Here is a 13,038-nt window from a genome sequence, read left to right on the forward strand (position 1 = left end):
AAAATAAGAAAGTATCTATTGGTACACTAAAATTCAGGAAAATTGATAGTTTCACAGATGGCTACGTAAAGAAAAGCCAAGAAAACACAGGCAAAAACATTGCCGTCTTGAGTTTCTAAGACATCTGCACAGATGCACAGATCAATTTGAATAGCTTATGTTAAACATATTCTGAACAATACAGATCACAACAAGTTTTAGATTCATTGCTATATCCACCTTCCAAAGGCTTAAATAGCTGATATAGTTAAGAATAATGATGCTATGAGATCTATCAAGTTGAACTCGAGAAAGCATTCTACCTGCTGAAATCAGTATCATGTCTTAGTTTAAATCTCATACTGATAAACTTGCTTTGTTTGAATAAACATCTGGTGCATCACAGTTGCTTGTTTTGTCTCCATATGCTTTAACTCCATATTCTGTTTTACTAAATATTTCTCTGAAGGGTGTTTGAAAGTTATTCCTCCTTTAAAATCCAGAAACTGAAAAAAAAAATGATGTTTCCACAGTAAGTTCCTTGATTTAAAGCTAAAGTCCTAAAGCAATCTGTGATGACCTGAGGTTTTAATGCTGGGAGAGATGAAGTAATGCTAACAGAGATGCACTCATGTCAGGGCAGTCCACATAGTTATGCTTTCGTCTCTTCTTTGGACTGCTTTGCACTAAATACTAACGACATTCAAGCAAATGCTGTCCATGTCTGAATACTTTGACATTCCGCAGAATCTTGTTATTACTCAATGTTATTTTAAAAAGCTAGTCTTCCTTATTCTGTTTAACATCGAATAACATGAAAAAAGTACACACAATGGAAATAAAAAATATTCTAAGTAGATCATGTTCCTTTCACAAGATTTAACCTTTCATGTTGAATGTATTTTGATTCCTGCAAGTCAGATACCTGAAACAGTTTACTAGACACAAACAATGACAAAACAGTTCCACCCACCACAGGCTCGCAGTCTATGCTTGGTAATTTTTTTTTTAATTGAAATGGAACCATTCTTTTTTTTTTTTTTAGGTTTTTTTAAATACATTTTTTTATTGGAAAGGTAGAATTACAGAGAGAAGAGGGGACAAAGAGGAGGATCTTCTGCTTGCTGGTTTATTCCCCAAGCAGCCATTGTGCCCAGAGCTAAGCCCATCTGAGGCCAGAACCCTGGAGCTTCTTCCGGTTCTCACATGCAGGTAGAGGGCCCTAAGCGCTTGGGCCATCTTTGTCTGCTTTCCCAGGCCACAAGCAGGGAGCTGTATGGGAAGTAGAGCTGCCAGGATTAGAACCAGCACCCATATGGGATCCTGGTGCATGCAAGGCGAGGACCTTAACCAGTATGTTACCACACCGGGCCCTATGCTTGTCTTTTCTTAATCATATAAATTGTACTTATCTGAGACAGATATGGGGGCATGGAGAGAGCGGTAGGGATAGATGGACACACACACACAGAATCTTATATGCTTTCGTCACTCTCCAAATGCCACAATATCCAGAAAGAGTCTGGGCTGCAGCCTAGAACTGAATTTTGATCTCCCACATGAGTAGCATCAAACCAACTTCCTGAGTTGCTGTCTGTTGCCTCCCAGGGTTTGAACTAGCAGGAAAATAGATCAAAAGTAGAAGTTATCAAATCCACCACCTCCAGTATGGATGCAGTCATCCCAAAGGGTGACATAAACATTGCACCAAACACCTCCCACTCAAAACTATTTGTACTTATGTATTCTTATTAAAACATTTGAATTTGCAAGATGATTCTCAAGATGAAACATTAAAGATCAAATCATGTTTCCATTGACAATGGGAGCCAGGAAAAATACTCCTCTAAGTATAGTAATGCATTTGAAGTTTGTCTTCAGAATGGGTTTTACAAAACAATGAATGAACTTCCAAAAGAAAGAATAGTAGTAAGAAATGAAATCATCTGCAAATTCAGACATAAGAGTTTCTCTGAGTGGGACTATGATATGATATGTAATATTTATATTTCTTCTGGGTTCCTGGCACAGAACTTCACCAACCTGTGTAATCTCCGGAGCAGAGAGTTTTTGTTACATGAATGTGGCAACTTTTGGTAGGTCCTGTAGACTGCCTCAGGATTCATCACGGGATTAGAGGTGTGGGATTTGGAGCCAGTTTAGCCCCTATATTGGAGGCTAAGCTGGAGAATGAGTTCAGTCACATGGTCATGAGTACTGATGCGTATCTCTACCACTAGGGCTTGGGTGGAGCTTCTTGGTCAGAGAACCCATCAACAGTCCAGATGGTAACACACCATTACTTTGCTAGGAAAAGGCATGGAAGCTGCAGTTTGAACAACTTCCAGATTCACTCCAAGTACCTCTTTGAGCTGTGCCTACCACAGTATCCTTTCTAGTAAAACTGTCACTACAAATGTAAGACCCTATTGAATGCTAAGCACTGTTCTAGAAAATTACAAAGCTTGAGCAGTGTTGAGAAATTCCAATTCTATAACTGCAAAAAAAGTGCTTGTGTCTCACGGCCATTCTAGTGATTGAAATCTGAAGAGGAGCAAGTTTTATGGAATCCTGCACCTTACACCTTGTAGGATTTGAGGCTAACATTGAGTGGTTAGTATTACTCTTGTATGGCTGTATCCCATTTGGATGGTGAGAGGTCATAACAGGGACATTCTGGAGAAAAAAAATGTATCCTTGTAGCAGTCAGCATGGGCTATTCCCCGTGTGCAAGCTTGCTTTCTTACCAACATTTCAGGTTTTTTTTTTTTTTTGGATGAGCAGGTGCATGTCCACACCACTACAAGTGGTATTTTGTGGTCTCAATTGCAGTTATGCACATATGACTAAATTCTGATATGCAGAGGTGTTGCACATTCTCCTTTCTCTTTTTACTGTGGAAGTCATTTGCTGTCTCTGCTCTTCAAGCTGCCTCTGGAGCAGGTAATGAATCTAACCCTTCCTAACTTCCTGAGAGTCCATTTTTAAGCCTTAAGACTTGACTCCTTAAAGTATATAATACACGACACAGGATTATTTATCTGGAAGATCAACATATCTGACAAAAATCCTCAAGAATATCTTGTAGAGAGTTGATAATATGAAGCTATCAGCTCTGGATTCTGTTTAGAAGCAGCATATGTCAATATGCAATGTTATTATTTATGTAAACATTCAAGTAGTGTGCAAGAGGCACCTGTAGGAAGAACTCCTCCATCAGGGCCATGGTCCACCGATAATGCAGGTTCCAGGATTTGGCCGGGTGGCTGATGTCGGCTGCGTGAAGAATCAGGGACATAGTTTTGGCTCTATCAATCCTGTCAAACCAGAGATGCATTCAAATTATTGAGCAAAGTAAATGATATATAGTATAATTTCATTAAGTTTTAACAAGATAAAAGAAAATGACCTACCCTTCAGGCTGCTGCAAACTGTTTCTTATGTTTTTAATTTGCTGAAAGTGGCCTGACATGTCTGTAGATAAAACCATTTCAATCACGAGATTCCGAAGATCCCTGCAGAGTCATCAAAAGGAGACATCTTCAGCTATCCTTCATTGTTCTAAAGTGGAACTGTTCCTTAATGATTTGTATCACATTTTAGTCTTCTTAAGGGACATGAACACAGAAGATGACACTTTTTAAATGTAAAAGTAGTTACAAAAGTTTGAGATTATTTTACCCTGTAACTCTCATTGATGCAAGAAATTACCAGCACAGATCTGAATGAGAGTTCAACATCTCCTCTAACAGAAGCTAATGTCCCTTCCCACTACCACCATTACAATCTCTCCCTCCCCCCATTTTAATTCCTAACTATTGTTTTTCTATCTGAATATATTTTTAGCCACTAAAGCCATTACTTAAAATATAGTATTTGTGTGCTATGAAGCAAACATATATCCTAATGGGACTGAGATCATTCTAAATTCATATAGTTAACAAAATGAAAGGCCTCTTGTCTGTCTCTGAGAAGTGACACAGATAAAAAAGGCTTGTATACTCAAAGCTGATTTTGTATTTTTTAAATGAAATTACTACCATTAACAAAATCTGTATTACTTGTGCAGTATTTATTCAGCATAAGCACTGATTGCAACTGTATTATATCTGCTTTGCATGAATTTTAAAACATTAAATCTTCTTTAGATAAGAGGGTAATAATGTTTGCTATCAGGGAAGACTGTGTCCTTTGCTTAGTCATCCAGCTACCTGGTGCCTAGGTTGGGAATTAGCAATAAAAGTCCCACTCCCAAAGTTTGGAATAAGGAATACTTCATCATAAGAACCCCAGTTTAAACTTTTGGAACTTAACCCAATATAATAATACGGGCAGAACCACTGGCACTATGGGAGAGAAGGGCTTAGTTACTAAACAGAAAAACAACTAACAAGGTAGGTTGACATTGCCCATCAGTAGGTGCACTTTTCAAATGCATACAACTAGGGCTGGACCAGACTGAAGAAATGAGCCTCCAGCTGAGTCTTCCACATGGGTGGCAGGCAGTCAAATACTTGGGGCCATCATTTGCTGCCACCCAAGGTGCACAGTAGCAGGGAGCTGGATGGGAAGCTAAATAACAGACTTGATTCTGGATGTTCCAATATGGGATATGGGTATAACAAGCTACTGCTTAAGACACAGCACCATGACACATCTATCAAATTGGTGATGTAAATTTGCTAAACACATTACATACAGCCTTGTTAAAAAAAAAATCTATGAAAATACCCAATTAGGATTGGTGTTTTCACTGAAATGGAAACAGAGAAAAATTTGAGAAACAAAAAGCTTAATGCAAGGAATAACAAAAATAAATATTACAAGTTTTACCTCTTGGAACGATAATCACTAGTGACAAACTATTAATGTTGTAGGGATAAATATTCTTTCTGGGGGAAGGGGACCTTGAGAAATATCTCCTAAAATCTCTCCAAAGTTCTACATTTGCCCATCTATTCTCCACATAACTTAGCAGTATGATTGATTTATAATTCCTTTACAATTAGATCATTTCTTGACTAGAAAACTTCTATGGTTACAATTTGCTGCAGCAAACTTGATGAAAGGCTTGACCAGGTCCCAAATGAAGCTCCCCAACTTCCTTGACCCCCCAACCTTTCAGTATATTTTATGAAGTCGCAAATATAAGCTCATATCTGAAATTGGCCTAGGAAACCAGGAAGCTTTAAAAGTAATTCTGAGATTGGTACAATGTTTTTAAGCCTGAGATTTACCATTTTATTATATTTTGGTTTTAAAAGGCAGTTCTTGAGATTGTGTTACTTTTCTTCTGGACATTTTTTTTAAGTTGCTTTAAAAGTATAATAACACTGAGTTCTTCACATGATATTTATTAAAGATGAATACAACACAGTGTGCTTTTTAAAAACTTTTCTTTCTGTATGAGCTACCCCTTAGGATTTTATGCTTATCTGAAGTCCATCCTTACAAACTCAGTGTCCTTTTCCCTTTATTTGCTAAATCTGGAAAACTTCCAGTTTAGGACTTATGACAATAAAGGGATTAGAAAGAGAAGAGCCAAAGTTATGTAGAATGGTGGTTTACATATGGTTACTTCTTTGTATGACAGCAAGTATCATTGTTCTATGTCATTTAAACAAACAGATGCCTTGGGGAAACATGGCATTTCCTTCTATACTAGGATCGTTTTAGTGTATTTTATTCTCTTCCCCCACCAAAGTAGTGGAGCTTAAAACTTTTTAAAGATACTTTGCTTATATAGAAAGATAACAAATGAAGGAATAAATATGATGGTAAAATTTTGAATTAACATGTTAATGATATATACTAAGCATTGCTCTGTTGACAAAAGTGTATCATGTGTCTCTTGACTTATTTTATATGGTGTGCTAATTCATGTGTGTGGAGGTTGAATTAACTTGGAATATTTCCCGCTCCATTGACTAGATCCTGATTCCTGAGCACAATCCCTTATGCACTTATCTTTCTTAGGCAAATAATCAGTGGTAATTGAGTTTGCAGTATGCTGGTGATGGCATTGCATTTTACTGTTTACCATGCATCACATAATCTATTCTTTTCCCTAAGTGAGGTTCCCTCTAAAACTCACCTCCAATCATCTTTGGATAAATTTATTAGAATATTCATCTCTTCTTCTTGCATGAGTCGGTAAGCTGCACTCACATGGTGATTCTCAAGGACAGAGCGATCATTATACAAGATGGCAACATCTGACCTAAGAAGCAACACAAAATACCCAGCTGAGGACGTCTTTACACATTATGAATGTCCAGGTCAACACATTCAACTTTCAAATTACTTCATGAGATAAAACCCTCTAAATGGAATCTTAAAGTTATGGAAGTACTTAGTTTCTTTTGTCACAACTATGATATTTCAAAATTTTCATAGTCTTTGTTTTTTTAATAGCAGTTTTAGGTTTACAGCAAAACTGTGGGTGGAGTATAAATATTTATCATTTATCTTTTGCTCTCACATAAGTAATTTTACCCATTACCAACATCTCCCATAGAGTGCTTTTTTGTTTTAAGATGAACTAATTCTTACAGATCATTGTTACCCAAAGTGCATATACTACCTGAGTTCAGTTTTGGTGCTGTGTATTTGTCAGGTTTTGCCCACAGACAACAACATGTAACTATCATCATGGTCTCATATGAGGACTTTCATTGCTAAAAATTCATCAGCCATGCTCTACTCTTCATCCCTTTCTCAGCTAACCACTGATCTTTTGATTACTTCCATAGATTTGATTTTTCCAAATGTCATATATTCAGAATCACATGTTGTCTTCAGATTGGCTCTTTTCAATGAACATGCACTGAAATTTCCCCCGTGTCTTTTTATGCCAAGATATTTCTTTTTATGCCAAATATGTTTCTTTTTTTTTTTTTTTCGCTGAATAATGTCCCCCGGCTGAATGTATCACACTTTACTTATCCATTTGCCTATTAAAAGAAATTTTGATTACTTTCAGTTTTGCAGGAATTGTTAATAATACTGGTTTAAATGCCTTTGTGCACTTTTTTGTATGAACATACATTAGTAATTTCATATCAACAAATGCAATTTCTGCATCATATGTTTAGGAAACTGCCAAACTATCTCCCAAAGGTGGTCATATCATTTTGCATTCCCATCAGCAACAAACGATAGAGGTGCCCTATATCCTTGCTGTCACATACAACGACCACTTCTGGAGTTTGTTCATTCTTATATGTATGTAGTGGTATTCCCCTGCAGTTTCATTTTCCTGGTGACTTCTGATGTGCTTACTTTTCCATATGCTTATTTGCTATCCATATACCTTCTTTACTGATATTTCTAATACTTTGGCCTATTTTAAAAATTGATTCTTTCCTTGACTTTTAATCATTCTCTGTACTTTTGAATAATAATTTTTTATAAACTATGTCTTAAAATATTTTCTGCCACTGTGTCTTATCTTTTCCCTCTTTCAATAGAATACAGCAGAATAAGTTTTAATCTTAATGGAATTCAGCTTACCAATTTCTTCTTTCACAAATTGAGCCTTTAGTAACATATTTTAAAAGTTACTGCCACAGTTTGGTGCAATGGCTCAATGACTAAATCGTCACCTTACAAGGGCTAGGATTCCACGTTCATGCTGCTTTGTGTCCAACTTCCCATTGAGCTCCCTGCGTGTGGCCTGGGCAAGTAGTAAAGGATGGCCCAAAGCCTTGGGACCCTGCGCTCACTAGCTTGGGAACAGTTCAGCTTTGGCCACTGAGGCCATCTAGGGAGTGAACCAGAGGATTGAAGATTTTTCTCTTATCTCTGTTTCTCTATATATCTGGCTTTCCGGTCAAAATAAACAAATCTTTAAAAATAAACAAATCTTAAAAATCACTGCCAAATCCAAGGCCAACTAGATTTTCTCTGAAGCATCTTATGTTCTTCTGTGTTACCTCTAGCTTTGTGATCTTTGCAGATCTTTTGTGAGGGTTGTAAGGTCTGTGTCTCTGTGTACCTTTTAGACTGTTCTAACACAATATCCAGGACTGGGTAGTTGATAGGGAACTGATGTTTCTCACAGTCCTGGAGACCACAAAGTCCAACTCCTGGTGAGCATCTTCTTTTTGCACTGTCACATGACTCACATTATGAAATGCTCAGACCACAAGAGTGACCATGCCATCACCAGCCTTTCCTCTTCTACTGTTACTGCTTCAGTGTAAACTGTGTCTTCTAACCTTGCACAATTATGTTAGGTCTTCGGTCTGTCTACCATTTAGAATCCTTTTGTCAACACACTTAACATGAGTTGCCAAGACTTTGATTGAGATTTCATCAACAGTATGGGTCAATAAAGCATTATGTATCTTTTATCTGTATGTTTTATTTCATCTTTCCATGACTACAAAATATTTCTGGATTTATTACTAGAATTGTTAAATTTTCCTACTATAGAGCTGAGCATATTTAATTAAACTTAAGGATTTCATTTTAGAGGTACTAATTAAAAAATTTTGTGTTTTCAGCTTCAAATTCTACTTCTTCATTGCTGTTAACCCTGTGTCCTGCAACCTTGCCATAACCATGTATTAGTTTTGGAAACTTATGTTGATTGCTGCAGTTTTTATACACAGATGATCATATCAAACATAAAAAGGATAGTTTCAGTCTTTCCTTCCAAATATGTGTGCCCCCTCCACTCATGTGTTGCTCTATAGGGCTTTCACGGTGATGTCTAATATCCCGAAGTGAGAGGGAGTGCTTGCCTTGTTCTTAAACTTAGTGGAAAATTTTAAGTATAATGTTAGCTGTAGGTTTTGTGAAAATATTGTTTTTTATTTTATTATTTACTCTTAAAGTGAACATATATATATTATAAATTATGTATAGATGCTATCAAAGATGTATACTTTGTCAAAAGCCAAATCAAGCTAACGTGTTTATCACTTGCATGTATAGAAATGCTTACAAATACACTTTTAATAATTTTCAATAACACCTCATTAAGTATAGTACCATTCTACATAATAGATCTCTTGAACTTATTTCTTTCAGACTGAAATTCCTGTCTCCCTAACTAACCCTAGTAGCCCCCAACCCTGGTAACACCTATTCTATTTTAGGAGCTAACTCTGCATTCCTAGCTTACTGATAATTTTTTTAAGCAAGAATGCATGCTGGAGTTTTCAAATTTTCTTCCTTTGTTTATCAATATTATCATGTGATTTGTGTTTAGCCTGAAGTGATAATTTATTAATTGAATTATTATGTTAGTTACAAGGGCCACGCCCTCCTAGGGCGTTAATTCCTTTAGCAAATAGACTCATGAGGGCAGGTTCATTCTCAGCTTCTCAGTCTCCCCCTGGCTGATTCTTGCTATCCTGTAAGAATGCAGGACACTCAGCAGACCTTGTACTTTGCCTCCTCCAGAACTGTGAGAAATACCTGCTCCCCAAAACACTATGCAATCTTAGGTATTCTTTTATTAATTTCATTAATTAAACAGTGCTAGGGATAAATCTTTCTTGGTCATGGTACTTATCTTTTCTATTTGCTATCACAGTTTAAATGTGTATATGCTTTTTCCTTTCCACTTACGCTTCATATAACAGTGAGAGCATCTAGTTGTACTAAGGAGTAAGAAATTAACCCAGTCTCATTAAGTCAAAGAAGGAATAAGAATCCCTTATGTCTATTACTGATGGACTAACATTCCTTTGGAATAATATTACTTTAGGTATGAGGTAGAGAAGATGTTGAAACTCTTGAGTCTCTTTGTCATTATCTCTTATAATGTTATGTTACTGATATTTTAAGTTTCAACGAAGAAACTGATTTTTTAAACAAACCTTAAAATGGGTGTGCAATTTATAAAGTAATTTTACTTTTACAATGATGAATTCAAAGGAATGTTATTATTTTTCCATGCGTATTTTCATGTAATTTGATTATTAGATAAATAACTTAAAGCTGTATGAGTGCTTTTGGTATTCTTATGTTGTCTGAGGTGTACCAACCATCATCATCAGTGTAAAACGCAGCCTTTTGCCCATTTTTGCTGTTTCCTTTTGGGTTGCCAGATCACTTTGCAGAAGTAGAATGGGAGAAAACACTATGTTCAAAAGACAAGCCCATTTGTATAACTTGGCAAGTTGTCAGCAGGCAGCTAAAGACACGAAGCAAAAGGCAAAACAAGAATGCAATTTGCTGCCATCTCTCTCCATTTTCAGACTTCTTTCACTGTCTTTCCCCTTGTATAAAACTTCCTCTAGCAAAAGTTACTGTTTTGGACTTTGCGTGGGTGGAACCTTAGTTATAACCTAGTACTTTCCATGCCAACTGAATGTTTGTTGCAGAATAGAGAAGAAGAAAATAAAGTACAGTTACAACAAAACAACAAAAATACATAACTAAAATGACAGATATGTTCATTTGCTTCATACTACTAACCATTTTATTCATGCTTCCAGTCACATAATGTTGTAGCCCTTAACTAGGCAGAACAAAACTTTTTTTTTAAGAAAGTGACCAAAAAGTGTGGCATTTCCTGCAGCAACCAGGATTTGTATCTGCAAGTATGCCAGGTAAATCAAGATTTATTATTAATACAACATAATTAATCAAGCACAACAATAATTCCTTCCTTTTTGTTTCTAGCATTGTTGCTTAGGTGGGCTGGCATACACATTTAGCTATTACTTTTATTTCCAAAGTAGGCTTCCCTTTAATCCCAGTAAGGCCTAAAATCATTTAGCCAAAAATTGTGAGTTAGTCCACAGGAAGCAAAACTAGAAAGCATATATGAAATAATTAAATAGGTCTTGGCTGTATAAAATACCATGTGGATTTCTAATCATTGCTGAAATCATGGGAAAAGTTGATTTTTCCCCCAATAACATTGTTTAGCTCATACACCTTTAAAATACAGTCATATCAGTTCTGTCTGGGTTATTACAAGACAATATCTTCAAAGATGACCAACATTTCCTTTCAGAAACAAGCAAAGATTTGTTTTTGAACCAGATTCAGTCAGCAAAGCATACAAGGTTCCCCTTCCCTAACCCCATTCCCCACCCCCCCAATAAATACAATAAGAATGCTGAGAATACAGTATGGTCATAATGTCTGAGATGGTCTCTGCTAAGAAAAGAACAAGACTCAAAGCAACATTCAGTAACCATGGTAACGTGCAGCTCGACATTTTCACAAAGAGGAAATTATTTCCCTTCGTTTATACTTTCAAGAATCATGTAAATTATTATATCTGTGTTGAACTCAAATCCAGCCCTGCTCTATGTTCAGAATTACTTTTCAGTTATTTTACAATATTCAATAAATGTCTCTATTATAAAAGCGCTATAAAATTAAATGCAGTGAATAATATGAAATACAGTGGATACCAGTAGCTTGTAACCTTGTTTATGCCTTCACAAGATGTGAAGAATTAATGGAGAATTTGGGGGGGAAAACAGTATGTTATATTGCTATATTTGGTTGCAACATCTATGCTCACAGAATTTTCAAATTCATGTAGAATTCATTCATTTAACAACAGGCTATTAAGTAATGTATAAGGAAATAAGTGACATGTAAAGCATTTTTGTCTTCTTATGTAATTTCTCAATATAAGAAAAAATTTATTTTACCTCTCTCCTCCTACTCTTTCCATTCCTTATTCTTTTTTTCTCCCTATCTTCATCTTTGTTCTCTACCTTTTTGTCTTCAGCACAACCCAGATCAACCACAATCTAGGACTCATCATGCAATTGAAAATTAGCACCAAAGAAAAAACTACAAGTGATGATCTGAAAAGGCTCTGGAAAATCCCCCAACTACTGCCTGCAGTTCTCAGAGTGAGAAGTGGAGAAGTACTCACATAACACATCACTTCACCAACTCCTATCTCTGTGGGTCTGTGCAGATTCCAGCTCAGTAATGAGCCATCTTTGATTGAGATCTTTCTCTTTATGGATTCAGTGGAAGAAAGGAGACTTTAATATGCAAAGGCTCCTACGATGTTTAAGTTGAATGCAAGCACAACTCCCCCTACTCTGTGACTAGGTGAATATGAGATAACAGTGCTGCCATACCAACTAATGTGCAAGTCTCTCCTTCCGCTGAAGTCCTTCTGACAGATGGGATTTCCTCCATTCCAGTGACAGACAGAAGGCCTTTCCCAGCATTGCCTTGCTTGTATTTCAACCCTCACTGTTTCAAGGAGCCATGATGTGTATGGATGGTTGTGGGAGCAAGATTGTGTCACTAACTGGACTGGGAATGTGTGCTCCTTGTTCCAGCTTCTCAGATCTACACCTGCCATTACCAGATCATGTGCACATAGACTGATCAATTTTTCTTTTTAGTGCCCTCCTTTAACAGCTCTTTCTTTTTTTCTTAGACCGCAAGTCTTAGATGAGATGGTTTTTTACGTTAGTCACCCTAAGCTCCCTTAAGTTCCCAAGTGTTACTATTTTAGTACAATATTTATAAACATTCCATACCAACACAACAGCTCCATTTTTCTGGAAAATCAGTTCTTACAGCTTAAAGAAATTCAAATGAACCAAACAACACAAAATCCTGCACATATATGCCTATAGTGGTGTTCTTGGTATGTGCCAAATGCCCTTATCAAAACTCATAGGACCTTTGACACAAAGAATACGCCCTGTATGTACTATGGATATCAGCTAATAAAATGTATTCATATGGGCACATCAATTTCAGCAAATCCACCACACCAATGCAATTATTTTATATTTAGTACTTTATGCTGTCCTAAAAATGAGCTTTCTTTTATTTTTGTGCTTGTTTTTGAGTCCCGTTCTACTGTTTTCAAAATGCAATGATGACACAGATTCAGTGCTTTAAATTACATGTTATAAGACAAGTCTGACTTGTGTGATAGCTCACAGTCTAAGTTCTGGGCAGAGAGGAATCATCTTAAACTTCCTACGTCCCTTAAACTGCTGAACATGCTGCACAATATATGTAAGATTCTTGGAAAAAATAACTTATTGGAATGCTTACTGCTTAAGAAAATTTCCCCAAAATTCAACAAACCTATTATTAGAGTGT

General features: G+C 36.4%; 1 protein-coding gene across 4 annotated transcripts in view; it reads right to left on the minus strand.

The window, feature by feature from the left end:
- The window catches only part of PDE1A (phosphodiesterase 1A), a 284,872-nt gene that overhangs the window by 31,720 nt on the left and 240,114 nt on the right, over positions 1–13,038 (minus strand). For all 4 annotated transcript variants that reach the window (XM_040972133.1, XM_040972135.1, XM_040972134.1 and 1 more), the window contains 3 exons: positions 6,074–6,199; positions 3,393–3,494; positions 3,176–3,296 (listed from right to left, as the gene is read on the minus strand). In XM_040972133.1, coding sequence (XP_040828067.1) covers positions 3,176–3,296; positions 3,393–3,494; positions 6,074–6,199 — 349 coding nt within the window. The remainder of the gene's footprint in view (positions 1–3,175; positions 3,297–3,392; positions 3,495–6,073; positions 6,200–13,038) is intronic.

This window comes from Ochotona curzoniae, unplaced genomic scaffold (genome assembly GCF_017591425.1).
Source record: "Ochotona curzoniae isolate NIBS_2020 unplaced genomic scaffold, NIBS_Ocur_1.0 contig_2210, whole genome shotgun sequence".
Taxonomy (NCBI): domain Eukaryota; kingdom Metazoa; phylum Chordata; class Mammalia; order Lagomorpha; family Ochotonidae; genus Ochotona; species Ochotona curzoniae.